General features: G+C 33.9%; 2 protein-coding genes across 2 annotated transcripts in view; one reads left to right on the plus strand and one right to left on the minus strand.

Annotated features, from left to right (window-relative positions):
• Nucleotides 1–2,751: 2,751 nt before the first annotated feature.
• Nucleotides 2,752–9,382, plus strand: LOC110025210 (the record flags this gene model as incomplete). The annotated part of the gene is given in 8 exon segments (XM_020725543.1): nucleotides 2,752–3,025; nucleotides 3,120–3,187; nucleotides 4,290–4,437; nucleotides 4,790–4,870; nucleotides 5,631–5,717; nucleotides 6,741–6,826; nucleotides 7,756–7,876; nucleotides 8,954–9,382. Coding segments are annotated over 8 exon segments (885 nt in total). The 3' UTR covers nucleotides 9,032–9,382.
• Nucleotides 9,383–11,467: 2,085 nt separating this feature from the next.
• LOC110025203 (beta-galactosidase 8) overlaps nucleotides 11,468–19,090 on the minus strand; it is an 89,280-nt gene continuing 81,657 nt past the window's right edge. The window contains exons 16-19 of the mRNA XM_020725530.1: nucleotides 13,836–14,001; nucleotides 13,053–13,198; nucleotides 12,284–12,349; nucleotides 11,468–11,787 (exon numbers count right to left, since the gene is read on the minus strand). Coding sequence (XP_020581189.1) covers nucleotides 11,680–11,787; nucleotides 12,284–12,349; nucleotides 13,053–13,198; nucleotides 13,836–14,001 — 486 coding nt within the window. The 3' untranslated portion in view covers nucleotides 11,468–11,679. The remainder of the gene's footprint in view (nucleotides 11,788–12,283; nucleotides 12,350–13,052; nucleotides 13,199–13,835; nucleotides 14,002–19,090) is intronic.

Here is a 19,090-nt window from a genome sequence, read left to right on the forward strand (position 1 = left end):
GGTTTTATTGGCGGCGGTGGCGCCGGTCGCTCGGTTCAGTGTTTACCGGTTTAGGATGTCGGCCGCAGCGGCTTAGATTTGGGGGAGGAAATAATGGATGGGGGGGTTTAATTGTTGTGGTATTTGAGAAGATGGAATATGATGCGTTGGAGATATGAAGGATGCGATGATAATTAGTGTCATTATTTTTTGGTCCCTCAGGAAATTTTCATAAGTTATTTAAATAATGAAAATCAAATGGTTTTCTTTCTATCTCTTAAGAAGGATGTTGAAATTTAATAAATAAGCATGAGTGAGTAACAAGGTGAAACCCTGCAAATCTTAAAGTAATGTTTGGTTGTAGTGCCGGATTTAAATTTAGAAGGATTTATCAAATCCGACAAATATGAAGATCCGTGATAAGAATGAAGATTGCAAGCAATGACAGTGTAAATCTTTTAAATTTGTATCTCTATGTTTGGGGCAGCGATGCGGCTAAAAATTGTGTTTTCTCATCAGATCTGGCTACCTACAGTGGCTGTCGCTTAAATAGTAATCACAATTTTTTGAAAAACTTCTTTAGCAGTTTGAAGTTTACATTGACTTTTTAAAACTATACATTTGACCAAATAGACTTTTATTAAATTCAAACTTACTCTCAAAAGAGACAAAACGACTATAGAAAAAGATGGAAAGAGAAGAAATTCAATTTTACGGTGCGTTGGATTTAGTTTTTATTTTTTTGGTGTTTGACTAGATTCATGTTAAAGTCATGATTAAATTTTAAAAGCATGCTACCAAAGACCTCTTTAAGAATTTTGTGTAGAGTGATTTGGGGAATAAAAGTAAATTTGATGTGTGAAGATCGTGCCGTTGCAAGAGATCCTGAGGGTAGGGGAGTCGAGCTATCTTCATCGGTACTATCATCAAAATAGTAATCATTTTGCTTGTTGATATCCAAATCATGAGGCATTTTGCTCGTTGAATTTGAGCATTGGTCAGTTTGGATTCACCTGACATTTAGCTCCCCAATTGTCTTACTCGGTGGAGGATATACATAAGAGGAGTCCGAGCCCTGCTACTATATACTTAACCTGATGAAGGGGAAGCTGATAATCTTGGGTCCGACCGATTGTCTTTGTTACTTCTAACATATTCACCAGAAGTGTTTCTCGAGCTCTAGCTTTGCTAGTGCAGCGATCCTCGAGGAAGAAAATCATCTAGTAGAATCCTTTTCAGCCTTCTCAAGGCCTTCCAATTGGTAATTGGGGGACCTCGTGATAGTTCACCCGTGGGAGAAGCCACAACACCGCTACCACAACGGCTTCCAATTTTCCGAAAGGTTGAGAAGGTGGAGCTTTCGATTTCCAGAAAGAGCGAGGAATGTGTATCTTTCTTTACTTTATATAACTGTTGAAGTTGACATGTAATATAGAGACTCAAGTTATATTATGTCTGTTGTTATATGTGTGGTGAGTTACCCGAGCCAGGTGTACATTAGATTTGTAGGGGCTTGCTCCTCTTCCTGCTTGTGTTAGCTTTATATATACTTTAGTTTATATGAGTATTGGCACGTTTCCATTTTTATGGGTATAATATGTTTAGATCGGCTCTACTCCATGTCCTAGAGACTTCTTTACCTTTGATTAGCTTGTATGCATCTGGTCTGATTTGTTCTTTGACAATCTTTGGTTTGATCCATGAGGGGTCAAGTTGCTTGAGCGTCTGGTTCCAAGCTAATGCATCAACCTTCTCTAGGACTAGCTCGCATGCTTTAAAGTATCATTCTTTGACTCGCGAGTTACAATATTTAGATGTTCTCGTTTTTTACTTCCTCTTATCGTACTGAGGATTAATCCGCCCCGGTCGAATAAGCAAAACAAATTGATCCGCCCCGAAATAGCTTAATCTTTAAAATCTTTCAAATCTTCCTAATTTTAAGAGCCATTTGATTTTGCTCGAAATATAATGCAATGTAAAATGAATGTAATATAATATATTGCATTAGAAATAGTTTTGAATTGTTTGAATCACTTTAAAATAAACATAGAAGGACTTTATATTTTTTTATTGGATTTGGAGTAAATTAAAAATAATATAAATCACATCTATATAAAGTATTACTGGCGAGTGGTGGGCGACGTTCAGTGGTGGCAGGTTCAAGGAGGACGTTCAGTGGTGGCAGTTTCAAGGAGGCCGGCAGCCGCGACATCGGGTAGGAGGTTGACGTCGGTTGCGGGTGGGAGGCGGTGGCGGCAACTACAACAAAGGTGGCCAATAATAGTGGGGTGGGTGGCAGAGGCTGGAGGCGACGTACCATGATAGACAGTTGGTGGCGATGGTGGGCACTAAGCAGTAGATAGCGAGCGACATAGGGGTTGCGATGGCCAGTGGACGTTGGTTGGGTTGTCTGTCTGGGGTTGGCTACTGCGAGTGGGCGGTGGGCAAGCGGCGACGGGCGGTAGGAGGTTACTGATGACGATGACCGACAATACGTGACTAGACCGATAGCATTTTACATTAATGAATAATATAAATATCCATTTACGTCAAATTTATTAAATCCTAAATTCATTCATATATATTATATTATATTTTTAATTTTTAGTGCCAAATAATTAATTTCTAATTTTTTTTTTCAAAGAATTAAAGTAAACTGCAAATTATTCCAATCGAACATCCCCTTGATTTTAGATCATTTCTGCTATTATTTATCCACACGATGCTCCTTTGATGTTAGTGTATACAAAATGGCCACGCCTCCTCTCTCCGTCCCCCAGCCGGCTCTTAAGATAGGTTCACCGACGGCGATCTTATCACCGCCGTCCTCATGGCCTCTTCAATAGCATCTTCCCTCTTCCGTCCTTTCATCACTTTCCGGCTAGCTTCCGGCGGCGGGGCTGGCTTTGGAGTTCCCCCTCGGCGGCTCTTCCTCGGTCTGGGGGCGTCGTTTCTCGATCAGCTCCGACGAATGAGTTCCAGCAACAGCAGCCGCTCACTGACAGCACTGGCCTGGCCGAAGCAGGGAGTCTCTCCAGTGGAGCAGGTGCGGTTCTAGGAAGCGCGCAACATTTTAGGGTTTTGAATTTTGGTCTCGTGGAAGGCGGGGAAATTTTACCTTACTGCCTTTCTGGTTCTAGGTTCTGAAGGACGTCGAATGGCCGGAGAAGTTTCCCTTTAAGGACGAGGATTTCAGCCGCTTCGATGAGTACTGAAGCCTCGAAACCCACTGGTTTGGATGCTGCGTAGTATTGAATATTGATGTTCAGTGTTTGACCAGGAAAATATTGTTAACATCACTCATGTTCGAGAAAACAATTTTGTTCTCTGATTGTACTAATTTTTATTGTTGGAAATTAAGTAAGTCTTTGATTAACAAGCTGAGTGTGACAAAAATAAGAATATGATGATAGATTTGTGGTCAAAATAGGAATGCTAGATTGAAAAATGATTATATATGAGAGATTGTGCTTTTAACAGTATTTGAAGATAATGGCTGCGTGTAGGATTTAGTAAATCCGGTAAATCCGGATTTATAAATTCCAGTGTTGATAAATCCAAAAAGATGTTTGGTAAGATTTAACTTAAATCCGCTTAAGTCTGCTTAAATTCATCTCTTTTGTTTGGCATTTTGTTAGGATTTGGTTTTCTTGTGCACTAATTATGTGTAATCCACGTAAAAATTAGATTTAGTAAATCTGGATTTACATCAAAAAATTAATGGAAGCAGAGAATTTGGTTTAGCAAACTGTCTTATTTATACATTATCTCACGTTTGGATGGATTTAGGTTAAAATCACTCCTAAATCTTATTAATCTTAGGCTATCAAACACCGCCTTAGGTAGTTTAGATGTATACATTAAAGAGTAGATGATGCACGAATGTGATAAGTAAATAAAATTATTATCAAAGGATTTGGGTTGATTGAATAAGTTGTGCAAATTTATTTGTGTAACACAGCTTTGTCACCATGCATCACCGAATGAATGGAACATGATTATTCATAAAGCTAAGCCCAAATAGTTGGGATAAGGCTAATGATGATCATTTTGTAAGATACCATGAATTGATGTTGTTTAAATCTTTAATCTTTTAACGTCTTTTTGTTCCTTGTGAGCTTGTGGACATATTCTACAATTGTTTAACTGATGGCCCTGCAATATATCGTAAAATATTGTTCTTTAATCTTTCCTTTCTTTTTGTCTCTTGTAAACTTGTAAAAATTTCCAACAATTTGCTTTAGACCTTCTAATGTTTTGTTTAGTGGGTTTGAAATGCATTTTAATGATGTTTCTCAATGAATTGACAGGTCTTTGGACTCTTTGTTCTACTCTGAACCTCGTTTTGTCACACATATAGATGATCCGGCTATTTCTGCCCTTACGAAATTCTACTCTAAGGCGCTTCCCTCAAGTAATACACCAGGGGTGTGCCTTCTTGATCTTTGCAGCAGTTGGGTAAAGTTTTCATTAAGCTCCACTACTTTTATTTTTTTTGGAAGATTTACACATATACCCCTCAATTCTTATGTATTTATATATCCGAACATCTAAACTTTAATTTTTACATATATGCCACCTTACCCATGCATGAAAAGGTTTAGTTCATTTTTTAAAAGTTAAAATAGTGGTATTTTTGTTGTAATATGAAGGCTTTGGGTTTTTTAAATGTAAAAAGTAAACTTAGGTGTTAGATATAGAAATACATAAGAATTGGGTGGTATTTATGTAAATGCTCCTGTTTTTTAATTCTAAAAAATTGTCTCTATTCCTATGTAAACCCTGTAGCTATTTTTTTCTAATGATGCAGGTCAGCCATTATCCAGCAGGTTACAAGCAAGACAGAATTGTGGGGATGGGACTGAATGAAGATGAGCTCAAGCAAAATCCGGTATTTAACAAATTTTTGCTAGTTAGCAGCTCATTTATAAAAAAATTCTGATTTTGAAGAAGTTTTAGTGATGAGAGTTTCATAAACTGTGAATTTAGGCGTGAGCATTTGGTCAGTTTGGATGGACAGGTTTTTTAATTTTTCAAACTGATTGCAACCGAAATCCGAAATCTGAAAAATCGAACCAATCAAAATTTTGATAAAACTGAACTGAGCAAACCGAAATTTAATTTGCTTTAAATACTTCGTTTAGGTGTTAGGTGGAGTTCATTTATGAATAAACATCAAGAATTATACAACTTAGATATATGATATCCATTTAATTTCATGAATCCTACATTTAATTTCATTTTTTTTTTTTTGGTTTCTTGATTCATTCGGTTAAATGAAATATTAAAATCTAACCAATAATGAAAACCTAATCTTGAGGTTTTAAAACCAACAAATGAAAATGCATTTTTGAAACCGAACCAAATTAACCAAACTTTGACACTATTCGGTTCTTCAGTTTTTACCAAATAATGCACACTTCTAATTGCAATATAAGGAAATCTAAGTAGGCATAGCATTTGAAATTCCTTTTTCTGTCTATTTTGGAGTAATTATCTTGCAATAAACAGATTATGGTTTTTGGTACATCACTCACAATAAATTACTGTTTGATAATTTTTTTGATAATTCTGTTTTACTTATAATGAAAATGTTTTTTTACTTGGCTTCATTGACTAAGTGTTTGCTTATTTACTCGTTATATTCTCAGGTTTTAACAGAATACATTGTACAAGACCTGAACGTGAACCCAAAACTTCCATTTGAAGATAATTCATTTGATGTTATAACTAATGTGGTATGTTTTATTCCACTTTCTCTATTGTTTCGTGAATATTTTCTGGACTAATGGCCTTATGCAATAATTGTTTCTAAAACTGTGAATCACCATGTAGTTCTATCTATAAGTTAGGGACTTCTTTGTGATTTAAGAAGGGGAACCTAATTTTGGTGTTTTTAAAAACATGAACCAACATGAATTGCTATCTATTCCTTAGGGATCTGCTTAAAATTTGGGGCGTTTGCATACATACCTACCAATTCCTAGGTATTTGCACAACTTAAACTTTGCTATTTTAACTTTTTAACTTTTTAAAAGTGAAATGAAGTGAAATGCACCTTTTCATGCATAGCTAAGGTGGTATGTATGTAAATTTGAAGTTTAGATGCTAAATATGTAAACATAAGCATTGAGTGTTATGTATGTAAATCTTCCTAAACTTTTCCTATACAGATATAACTTAGAGACCTTTCGATCATCATTGTCTTTTTCTAAGTATTACTAGACGAAACAATGTAAATTGTTCGCTTGTTGTATGACATTGAGTTGAAAGGATACATATTATGATCCATGTAAAGGGCATTTTTTGCATTTCGTATCACATAAATAATATCCATTTTAACTTTTAGAAAGTGACATACACCCTTTCATTCATAGGTAAGGTGGTATATATGTAAAAATTGAAGTTAAGGTGTTAGATACGTAAACACATAAGAATTGAGTGGTATTAATGTAAATCTTCCATTTTTTTTTTTTGTACCTCGTTGTTGTTTATAGGAGTTGGGGGAAAAGAGGGGGGTGACGTGGTTCTTAAATGCATACAGGCTATAATTAGAATTCATGGCTGTCATAAGGATTGTATAATAGGTATGTATGGCTGCCATAAGGAGAGTATAAATGTATGTATTACCATTGATTACCTTCTTTATGTCTTTTTTGTATAAATACTTTCCATATATTTGTTTCCAATGAAGGAAATCATTTGTAATATTTCTTTTTTACTTGGATTATTTATGGAAACTTTCTGCTGTTTCTTTTCAGGTTAGTGTTGATTATTTGACCAAACCAATTGATGTTTTCAAGGAAATGCACCGAATTCTCAAGCCAGAGGGTTTGGCTATAATGAGGTAGCACATAGTTATTATTTATTTGCTGGGTCGTTTACATACATACTACTCAATTCTTATGTATTTACATACCTAACACCTAAAATTTGATTTTTTTTTTTCATTTATACCACTCAAATCTTTCATATCACGTTAAAAATACCACTTTTTTAATTAGTGAAATGTGAAATACACTTGTTCATGCATATGTGAAGTGCCATATATTTAAAAATTGAAGTTTAGGTGTTAGATATGTAAATACATAATAATTGAGTGATATATATATATAAGTTGTTTATATATAGTTTATTCATCATCTTCTGTCCATGAAACTATGGTCTTTCTTAAAAATTTTAAATCTGGTTTTCCTTTGTTCGATAGAAATTAAGGTGAAAGTCTGTATGCTTCATTTACTTTTGATATTTTTGGCCCAAAGACTATAGAGCATTACACTGCAAATAAAGTATAGGGGCATTTACATGCATGCCACCTAATTCCTATGTATTTACATATCTAACACAAACTTTACTCTTTTATATTTATATCACTCAATTCTTTCACATCCCATAAAAAAACATCAGTATTTTAACTTCTAAAAAGTGAAATACATATTTTCATGCATAAGGTGCCATATATGTAAAAGTTGAAGTTTAGGTGTTAGATATGTAGATACATAAGAATTGACTGGATGTATGTAAATCTTCCTTAGGTTATTTACAAGGTCATTTACATACATCCCACCTAATTCCTATGTATTTACATATGTAACACCTGAACTTTACATTTTATATTTTTACCACCCAATTCTTTGACATCACATAAAAAAATAATACATGAATTGAATGTTGTGTGTTTGTACGTGTCTGTGCGTGTGTAAAAGGAAGCTAAGTTGTCAGATATGTAAATATATAGATATTCCTATTCATATTGATCACAAAATTGCGAAACAGCTTCTCAAATCGTTGCTTTTGGACAAAAGCCATCTCTATCTGGACATCAACTGGTGATGCTGATCATGCATGGATTGTCGGCTCTTATTTCCACTACGCCGGAGGATTCGAGCCACCGGTGGTATGTACTTAAATATTGATTTTACACCCGGTTCCTATATATTTACATATCTAACATCAAAATTTCAATTTTTTACTTTTTGTCACCTTATGCATGCATAAAAAGTTAGATTTGTAAATACATCGGAGCTGATTGATATGTATGTAAACCATCCTTGATTTTTAGTAACTTTTTTATGATTCCTGCCTTTTATAACTGCCTTAAAATTTCTATTTTCTTTGCTGCATTGAAGTTTTGTATTGCTTGCATGCAAGTGGTTGATGCTGTCTTCCAAAACTTGATTTTGTTTGGCACCATGCAATAGGAGTCATATACAGTGGTAGAATCAGGGAGTGGTTGTGGCGGTTCTCATTCGTTCTAGATTCAAAAAAAAAAAATTCTATATAGTTTTTTATAATACATGTTTATTAAAATTTCTATATAGAAAAATTCTAATTCTGCAATTGATCGTATCAAACTGTATGGTATCAGCGGAGTGGAAGCTAATGTTTTTGCAACTTTCGGTGTAATCAATGAAGTCGGTTATTTGCTTGAATGTATAGAACATTGGTTGGAAATAAAATGAAGAATTTCAGGTGCCTGATTTTAGCACTTATCTTGCCTAATAATAAAAAAAAAATTATGTTTAATTTAGAAACTATGACACCTTAAATATTGGGTAAGTTATCTCACCCTCTAACTCTGAATTTGAAACCCTGATTTTGGAGAAAATATTGCGTCCAGAGTCCGGACGCGATACACCGGGGGCGGTTTTTTTTCCCCCTCCGCTCCGTTCGGTGTAATGCGTTTGTTGTATGGACGTAGCTTTGCGTCCGGACTCTAGACGCAATATTTTTTCCTGATTCTGCCAGTGATCACCCCTAACCATTTGGCTTCTGTGGGATGGTGGTTCTGTTACCTGCGCGACGAAAATGATATTTTTGCAACTAGTAGGGCACACTTTGATGATTTTTTTGTGATTTGTGGATGAATGATTTGGTTAATTGCATGATATAAACAGAGCTGAATACAAGTATTGTTCTATGAACAAGATATTGATTTGCGAACTGAACCTGTTTGAAAGTTTCTATTTTGCAGGCTTTAGACATATCACCCAACCCAGGGCGTACTGATCCCATGTATATTGTATACTCTAGAAAGAAAGCATTTGTTTGAGCAACACACATTGGGAGACTACTATTTATTCAAAGATTTCAGTGCAAGTATGTTGGATTTAATACAAGCTGTTATTCATAATGCAGTTTTTGAACCATTAAATATTGAGTGTATAAAGCTTTTGAGATTTGCGTCTTAAGTTTAAAAATTAGTGCTTCATATTTACAAATTAAGTGATTTTTGCGAACTATCAAATCGATGCATTTATACACGTCACTTTCAAACAATTGAGAAATTGAAATGTGAGTTGGGGTTTTACCATGATGTTTTAGTGAGAATTTGAAGTATGGATGAAAGAGCGTGGTTGATTTGTAAATAGTAAGTTTTGGGTGGTCTGTATGTAATCGCCCTTAAAAATGTGTGAGATTTACAAATATGAATGAATGAATGAATGAACATATTCATATGTCACTTATTTAGTATTTTAATTTTAATATTTATTTATATGTCACTTATTATTTCAATTACATCCAAATACATGCATGAGAGTTCTATTTATGTGATTTACAGACCCCTGCAATTTAACTTCTGTATTTATTTTTATTTGTTAATATTTTGTATATTTCTGATCGTGTTCGGTTCAATATTCTGAAAAGATTTATAGAGCTGAAGCTTTTGTGTTAAAAATTTTAATAAGTGCAGTAAATCTTTATGAAATAGTAATTGGATGCTCCTATTGAGGAGCAATATTTACGTACGGAAAACGTAGGCAGAGATGTGTACATTTTAAGTCTTTCGTAGGGTACAATTACGTTACACTTAAGTGTAATTTCCTTGTAATTCTTCCTGTAACCTAAGTATAACATAACTGTACTCTATGAAAGGCTTAAAATGTATGCATCTCTGCTTAGGCTTTGCGTACGCAAATCTCTCTCCCTATTGAGGGGTGCAATTGAACAAATTTTTTCTTTATTCATGTGCGCAGTTTGTATTCAAAGTTGATTATATTCAAAGTTGATTAATTAATCAACAGATTCAAGCTTTTCTTACACCCCTACTTGAGCTTTAGTAGGTCTTATTTATTTATTATTATTATTATTATTTTTTGTTCATAGAAATATTTTTAAGGGAAATTAACTTGGAACAATAATGATCTCATGCATTCAATAAAACTAAATGGATTGGAGAAAATTAAGGAGAGATAATGATGAAGGTAATGATCATATATAATAGTTTAAAAGATAATATTGTAAAAATTTATAGAATTAAGGATAAAATTATTCCTTTAAAGATTATTGTTGATATTATAATACCAGCGCATAACAATACAACAATTACAACAAAAATAAATCTAAACTTGTAAGCACAACACGCTATACTGAACGGGTGGATTCCATGGATAGGTGATTGCGATATGGGTTTGGAAGGCAGCGACAACAATAGGTGAGGTGGAGACGATAGCTAGTGCTGTCAAAACAATTTGTTGTTCACAAATAGCTCGAGTTCAGCTTAATAAGTAATTTATTACCAATTTATTCGCTAATCAAATGAGCAGAAAATAACCTTAAACGAGCCAAACACTCATTTTAGCTATAAATATATATATTTGATATATAAATTATTAATTTTCTAAATTTTCCCCACTTAGTTCAATAAATGCTTGTCATTGTCGTTGTTGTTATAATATGTAAATTGTTGAGTATTATTTTTAAATAATTTAATTGAAAAAGATTACAGAAATTTATAATCAATTAAAATTATTAGTTAAAAAAATAGAGAAATAGTTCTATTTAAAAAAATATTTTAATATAAATAATAAAACTTAAATCTAGCATCTACCTTTAATATCAACCTATGGCTGCGTCACTAGGGTTGTCAAAATGGTTATTCGTTGTTTACGAACATATCGTTAAACAAACGAATCAAACACAACAAATTTTTTAGGCTCGATATATAAACGAGCTGAACACAAACATTGATATTTTTTTAACAAGCCATACACGAGCAAAGCCTGGGCTCGCTCAAGCTCGGTTCTTTTACACCCCTAACGGCGGCAGATAATTGTCCTAGATGACCGTCAACAAGCAGGAAAGTAGAGCAAATGACAGAAAACAACAATAAAACAATGTATCTTTGTTGTTTTGGATGGCGACAAAATAGAGCAGGTGGTTATGTACAACAGAAAAATTGCAATTACTGGCTGTTCTAAGCAGCAACGACAAGTCTACAGGACTGGCTGGAACAACAAGAAAACAACATGAAATGCTGGTTCTGGGCAGCAGTAGCAAGTGGCAAGAAGGTGAGGCAAAGAGCGATGCGGGAAGAATGGGAAAGGGTAGAAGAAGAGTAATCACCGTATTGAAAGCGAGATAAACCTGAAGCTCCACTCGGACCCTTGAATACATCCATAAAAGAAAAAATAGAGATACCGACTGCTGACCCAAAACAAACACGCAAAACACCCTCACCCAAAATACAAAGAAAATATAATTGAAATTGGAGTGCCATGAATGTAAATACTGAAGTTGGTGTTAGATATGTAAATACATAATAATTGCCCCCTTAAAAAATAAAGCACAAATAATCAATAGATAAAATTGTATGAAGTTTTGAATTTTGGGCGTTTAAATTTTGAGTTAAGCTCAATAAAAAATTTATTAAAAATAAAAATGGACATAAAAGAACATAATTCACTTATCTTTTTGCTGTTATCCAATAAAATCACGCTCACTGCTGCATTGACCGCATGTAAAATCAGGCTGCTGAACGAACTCAATCGTTAGGTCCGGTTTGGGAGAATGAAGCTCAAATATTACCTGTAAAAAAGGGCAACAATGAGTATTTAAATTGGAAGCAGACAAGAGAGGAAAAATTTATCTGGATCTCATATTTAAATTTAGGGACATTTACATTAATACCACACAAATCTTCTGCATTTACACATCTGACATCTATAATATAATATTTACATGTATAACGTTCAGATCTTTGAATGTGAAATGCACCTTTTCATGTAAAGATTTATGGTACTAAAGTGTAATAAATGTAAATATAAAAGCTTAGGTGTTAGATATGTAAATAAATAAGAATTGCTTGGTATGTATGTAAATGCCCCTTAAATTTATAATTGATATTGTGTCACCTCATCTTAAATAAAATATATGGGATAAATTTATGTTCATTATATATATATATATATAAAAAAAAACTAACAATGATAAGAGCTAAAAACCTCCTAAAGAAAGAGTATTATTATTAGGAGTCAAGTCGAACTAACATTTAAGTTTTTCATCTGTTAAACATGAAACTCACCACAACATTTTTTCCATGGTGAAGGAGTGGAGCTGGAACATAAAGAGTACATTGGGGTCCTAAGGACTGCAAGCAGTTACAATAATAAATCAGAAGATCAACAAATAAACTTAAAAAAAAATAAAATAAAATAAAAATAAAATGTGGAAAGAAATATACATACATGGCACACAATTAGTATGTATTTACATTTCAAAACCCAAGGTTTGATATCACATGTACAACATCTTGGTGTCATGCATGAAAATGTGTATTTCACTTTTATAAGTTAGTAAAACTGATTTTTGATATTAAGTCAGCGATTTAAGTGAGATAGGCATAAATAAGGAAGTTTTAAAAAATTACATACCACACAATTATTATGTATATACATATCTTACACATAAAATTTAATCTTTACACATACTACTTTATCGTCATAATCACATAAAAACCTATGCATGAAAAAATATTTTTCACATTTAAAGTTATTCATAATAATATTTTTGCTGTGATATTGAACATTTGAGCAGGGGTGGACCCAGATGGAATCCGGGGAGGGCAATTGCTCTAATTGCCGCCGCCATTTTGGTCCAAAAAAAAGGGTGGTTCTACCCTTCAATTTCGAGTGCTATATATATAAATCTTAAAGTTTATGGGTTAGATATTTAAATACATAAGAATCGTGTGATACATATGCTGATCCTTCCAATAAAAAGCTTTTACATAGAAAATCTAAACAAGAAAATAAATTTTCATGCATAGGAAGAGCAACCAAACAAATTCTTACTGGCCAAAATCTCCCAATATTGAAGCTGTTGACAAAAGCAACCCCTTTGTTCCAACCTTGAAAGGATATGAAGGTATCTTTTATCTGATCATTTGGGTCAATGAAGTAGAGTGCTTCGTAAAATCCAGGTTGTTGTGACACGCTCCCTGCCAAATGGATGAGAAGGATATAATACCATTAGAATATTAGTAAAGTAAGCATTGGGGTCCTAGGAACAACAAATTGTTGAATTAATTTAGAAATTGCATGCTAACAATAGTTTATTCCTTATATTTGTTATATGCCTCAATAATAATAATTTTAAATTATCAATTTTGAAAGTACAAATATTGTCTAGTGCACTTTACGAACGATGATTTCTAGTCCCAGGAAAAATATCAGAGCATGAATTGCTCATGCTATATTCATCACGAAATATTAATCCACTTGCATACATATAGATAGGGCCATTTACATAAATACCACCCAATTCTTATATATTTACATCTCTAACATCTAAACTTGGTTTTATACATTTATATCAGTTAGATCATTCATATCACATCAAAAATACTACTATTTTACTTTTTAAAAAGTGAAATACACCTTTTCATAGGTAAGTTGGCATATAAGTTTAGCTGTTAGACATGTACATACATAGGAATTAAGTGGTCTGTATGTAAGTAATCCCATAAATAAATAACACAAAAGACTTGCTCTAAATTAAAACCAAATGAGTATGCAGGAAGATGAATATTAAATAAAGGCAGTCCAATTCATTTCTTCGAGTAGAAGTGAACGCACTTGAATGAAAGTGTAAACTATTCTGGATAGAAATCTTGGCAGTTTCAGATTCTGTCAGTAGTCTGACTAAAGTCTCATTTGAAAGGCTTAGCCGGTCCAAGGAAATTGGATACAATTTCCATCCGTGGAGAATATCGCCATCTAACACAACAGAAGAAAGTATTCCCTAGAAAAAGTTCCACAGGAATCACGTTAATTATCAAAAAATTTACAAGAGAAAGATAACAGTGTCTTCTGAGGATTATATAGAAATTATAGTAGTAGGGAAGAATGTTGTGTGTAATTATATGAGCATTTGGAGTCATGTTTTATGGACTTAAGCTCCTTTGTATGCTGAACTACCACAGCATAAGGACCAAGTTAAAAAAGAAAAGAAAGGGAAATTTACATGAGCAGCGCATAATTATGTATTTACATGTCTCACACCTAAAGTTTCATATTTACAGACATTGCACTTTGATGCTTTAATTAAACCTATGCATGAAAAGTTTTATTTTACTTTTAAAAAGGGGTGATAGTGCTATTTTCTATGTGACATTAAATATTTGAGCATCATGTGTGTAAATATGAAAATTAGGTGGGAGATATTTAAATAAATAAGAATTGCGTGCTATGTATGTAAATGCTCCAAGAAAAAAAAGTAGCTGTTAGGAAATTGGATGACAAACAACATGACATTACTTTTTCATGTTACTTCCCTGATGAAAAATGCTAAAAAACAATCGACTGTAGATTCCTTGTTCATGTCGCTTCCCTGATAAAAAAGCTTAAAAAACTATCAACTGTAGATTATGCTCTTATTTTACTCCGATAAAATGAAAAACCTAGAATACAATCAACTGCAGATTCTGCTCCTAAAAAAGTATGCTCGGCTCTACTATGTAAATTTATTGAATTTGAAACGGAAAATGGAAATTATAAACAGTTATTCAAAATACCAAATCAAAAGTGCAAAAATGATAACAACACCAGTAAATAATTATTTTGTAAAAATTATATCAGGCATCTATAATAGTCTCGAGCACATACACATTATAGATGTTCCTAGCATTGGTTGTTTCGCGAAAAAATGACATGCCCAATATGGCAATTACCAAAGAACTCCAATGTGCAAGTTCCTGAGTAATCACTTATCTTTACGCTAAAACCTGAAGATTATTTACACAAATATTTGGATAAAAAGAAGGGGGCTTTTACATAGATAGCATACAATTCTAATGTCTTCACATATCTGACACCAAAACATTCATATTTACAAATAAAGCACTCAAATCTTGAATATCACATCAAAAATAGCACTTCCACACTTTTTAAAAGTGAAATACAACTTTGCATGCATAGATTTAAAGCATCAAAGTACTATGCATGTAAATATGGTGTTAAGACGTGTAAATACAGAAGAATTCTGTACTAGGTACGTAAACTTCCCTTTCCTTAAAAAAAATTACATACATACCACACAATTCTTATGTATTTACACATCTAACACAAAAAGTTTGATATTCACACTTATAACACTTTAGTGTCATAAACTTTTGCATGAAAATGTGTATTTCACTTTTAAAAAGATAGTGACGGTGGTATTTTTGAGGTGATGTTAAATATTTGAGTGACATGCATGTAAATATGACTATTTAGGTGTTAAATATGTAAATATATAAGAATTGTGTGATGTGTAAGTGAACACGCCTAATACCTACAGTTATTATTTTGTCGAGGGACTTAACTGATATTATAGCAATCTATAGCTTGTTCTTATCCGGGATTGTAGCTATCTGGGGCTTCTACTTCCATAAACGGGGCGGTAGCAACCTGCCCCTTTATCTTTATTTTGGACTATAGTCAAACGAAACTTTTCTTATCTTATGGTTTGACCACGGTTAGATCAATATAATAAAATTCCCAGTACTTATCTATGTTACATATTTCAAGTTTCTATAAATAAGGTGTTCCCATGTAAAAAGGTTTTAGCTTGAATAAAATTTAATTTTACGGATATAGTGTTTTCTTCATCCTTAGGTATTTCAATTCTCAAGGTTTGACACATTAAATTTTCTTCCAATTTCCTGGGAATTGATTGACAGTGTAATTGATGCAATTTCAGATTTACTAGATATCTAGCTTCATGTATTATGGTAATTTCCATGGTTCTCTTTTCTCATGTTTGATTTCATTAGGGCATCAAGACTTTTTAACAAAAATCAGATTATGATTTGTTTATATTCATCACCTTTAGAAGTAATTAGTTGCTCACGATAGATAGTTTGCTTTCCCATGAGATTTGAATGTTTATTATGGTATTTATTGCTTTAATTGTTTGCATAAAATATAAAAAATCAATTAGAAAAAATATCACATATCTACTCATCTTGAAAATCCTAAACTCTACGATATCTTATATCAAATGTGATGACAGAGCTAGATTCTCTTGATTATTTGTAGCTTGTATCCTTATTGAGATAGACATTTCTATCCTTTAGCTTAGAGGAATAGATTTATACTTCTTTAAATGGCTATTGTCAAAAAGTAAAATTCCAAGGTTTGCTCCAAGATGTTACAAATCATGCAAGTTTTTTGGCCATAATTTTATTGCTTGTCACCAGAATTAAGGAAATGGTCCTTGAAGGTTCATCCATCAATGTTAGCATTCCTTGAACAAAGAAAAAGATTGTGCGGTTAATACTCATAATCAATTGAGGTCTTCTAGTTTGTTGGGTGCTACTCTTTTGCTTGATCCCCTTGGGTTATTCTTATGATTTGAATATCACTCGAGATTCATGTCCCGGCATAGTGCATTTTCATGTCGTTAATGGTTTGTTGGTGGGTAATGCCTCTCTACTCCTCCAACTTTGGAAGTTGGTCTCCTGATTTTCCTAGAGTTATGCTTACGCCGGATTTTTGCCAACCTATTGAGGATCTTATTGCTACTTCTAGTACTTATTCTCCCATCGTTATTGCAGTCATGCTCACCAATGCTACAAGAGGTTGTTTGAGAGTTTTAATTATTCTAACTCGATTCAATCTCAATATAATATTAGAATTTGTTGATTCATTGTATGGAAGATTTTACTTTGTATCCTCTCATTGAGGTACTAGTTGAAAGGAAGTATTTTGGCATTCTCCCAGATTTACTAACTTCTAAGTCAGACGTAATAACTCCCTCAATGATTTTGGAATTCTGAACTTAGCTTAAGTCTGAGTTGGCATGATCCACTTCTCGTAGATGTCTTTGGTCTCTTAATGTTAAATAAGTTTAATTTGATGCATTTTCCTTTACTTTTTCTTTTGGGAGATGTCTTTTACAACTGCATTATTATGCAGCCTCTTCACTCGCTTGTTATAAAATTTTGTTGCTTTAAAAAAAATGGCTTCAGAGTTTACAATTGCATCACAGTGTCTTCTAGATGCAGGACATAATAACAAGGATAGTTAACAGAAAAACAAAATGAAATAATTTAAACAAAATTAGTTTAGCCATGAAAGATGACAATTTCTACATGATTATTCTGAGATTAAAAGTCAAATTTCTATATTTCATGGATACATACTCCAAGGTTATTTTCACTAGGGATAGAAAAACTGAAGAAATTATTTAGTGATACAATATGAATAATTCCAATATGATAAATATTTAAAAACAAAAAATAACGGTATCGCTAAGTATATTTGATGGAGGCATTTCATCGTATTGTTTTCATGCAATTTCTTTTTTTTTTTCAAAATTTCTTAGGATATTTTAAGGCACAAAAAAAAAAAAAAAAAGAAAACGACAACGAGAAATCAATATAGTGGGGCGCAGGTAAGATGACAACAAGCAAGAATAGGGAATATACATATCTCAGGATGAGTTACAATCGAAGCATGTTCTCGCCATTAGAAACAACTCTAAAAGGGAAAAGAGGGACGCTGACAACTGTCTAGAAAGAAATCTTAGCAAAAACCGCAACCCTAGAAAATAACACATATATTTATAATAAATAAAATAGGGAGGGGAGGGAAAAGAACGGTAGATCCCGGCCCATTAGAAGGCTAGCTGGTCCAACCTCCTTGTTGGATCGATACTCACATGTTGGACCGACCGTTCCAGCCTTCAGTCCCGCATCAATCTCCCGGGGTTGGGGGAGCTTCGACTTCATTCGTCGAAGCTTTTGGTTGTATGCTGACAGTGATAGAGTTACTGTAATCGTCTAGGGCTAAAGGATCTACAGTGGTCTGAGAAGCACCTCGATCCCATCGACGATTGCACTATCCCCCAAAACACTGGGGGAGTTTTCTCCATTTGAGAGCATACATCCATACCAATCCACTCTCTTGGGGGTTCACTACTGAACTGAACTAAGTCTACATGTATCGCCTATACTGTTGAATACTCTCAAAGTAGTCCATGATCGGCTCAACAAGATCTGAAGTGAGAGTAGCCAGAACTTCTCCAAACGGTGGTGGCCAAGGTGGTAAGATATAGACCGTGATATCTTGAAATGCTCTCTGTCGTGACTATCCCATGTATGGAGCCTGTGTCTCAGTTCTATCATCTGTCGTCAACAAAGCCAGTCCCACCGATGCTGCTCTGCTGGCAAGGGTGCCTATGATTTGGTGTTCCACCAAAGGAATAAGGACCATGCACTTCCCATCCTTAGTAAAGGTATAAGTGTTTCTAAATCCTTTGTGCTGAGTTCTGCGGGTCAAATTGTCATAGTCTCCCCAATAAAAGATGACAACCATCCATGGAGACTAAGTCGCACCACACTTGATTTTGCAGCTGCAACTGGCTCCTAATTGAAAACACTACTAGGCACCTCCGACCGATGTTGACTTTTTCTCCTTCAACCACGTTAGAGAATATGGCTGGGAGTGCCTCTAAGTCATGAAGCCCAACTTCTCCGCCATATGTGAAGACACTATGTTTTTTCTGCTCCCTCCATATAGATAAGACTAAATAGCTTCTTGTTCACGGTGCAATGGGTGTAGAATATATTTTGACGAAATCATTGCGAATCTCCCATATCCTCGATTTGTAAGACCCATCGAACCACAAACGCCTCTCCTTCATCCAGCGGAAGATGACACAAATCGTGTTGTTCTTTAGCTATCTCCTTGTCACTATACTTCTCCACGGAGCCCTGCTCCAAAAAAGACAACTCAACTTGTCAGACAAATGGAGGCGATCTACCCAAATTTGTGGCATTTGAAGCATTTTTTTTACGAGACTGTAGTAGTGTGTTATTTTTCTCGGGCTTCTTCTCACTGGGGGTGGT

Source organism: Phalaenopsis equestris, unplaced genomic scaffold (genome assembly GCF_001263595.1).
Source record: "Phalaenopsis equestris unplaced genomic scaffold, ASM126359v1 Scaffold000002, whole genome shotgun sequence".
NCBI classification, from domain to species: domain Eukaryota; kingdom Viridiplantae; phylum Streptophyta; class Magnoliopsida; order Asparagales; family Orchidaceae; genus Phalaenopsis; species Phalaenopsis equestris.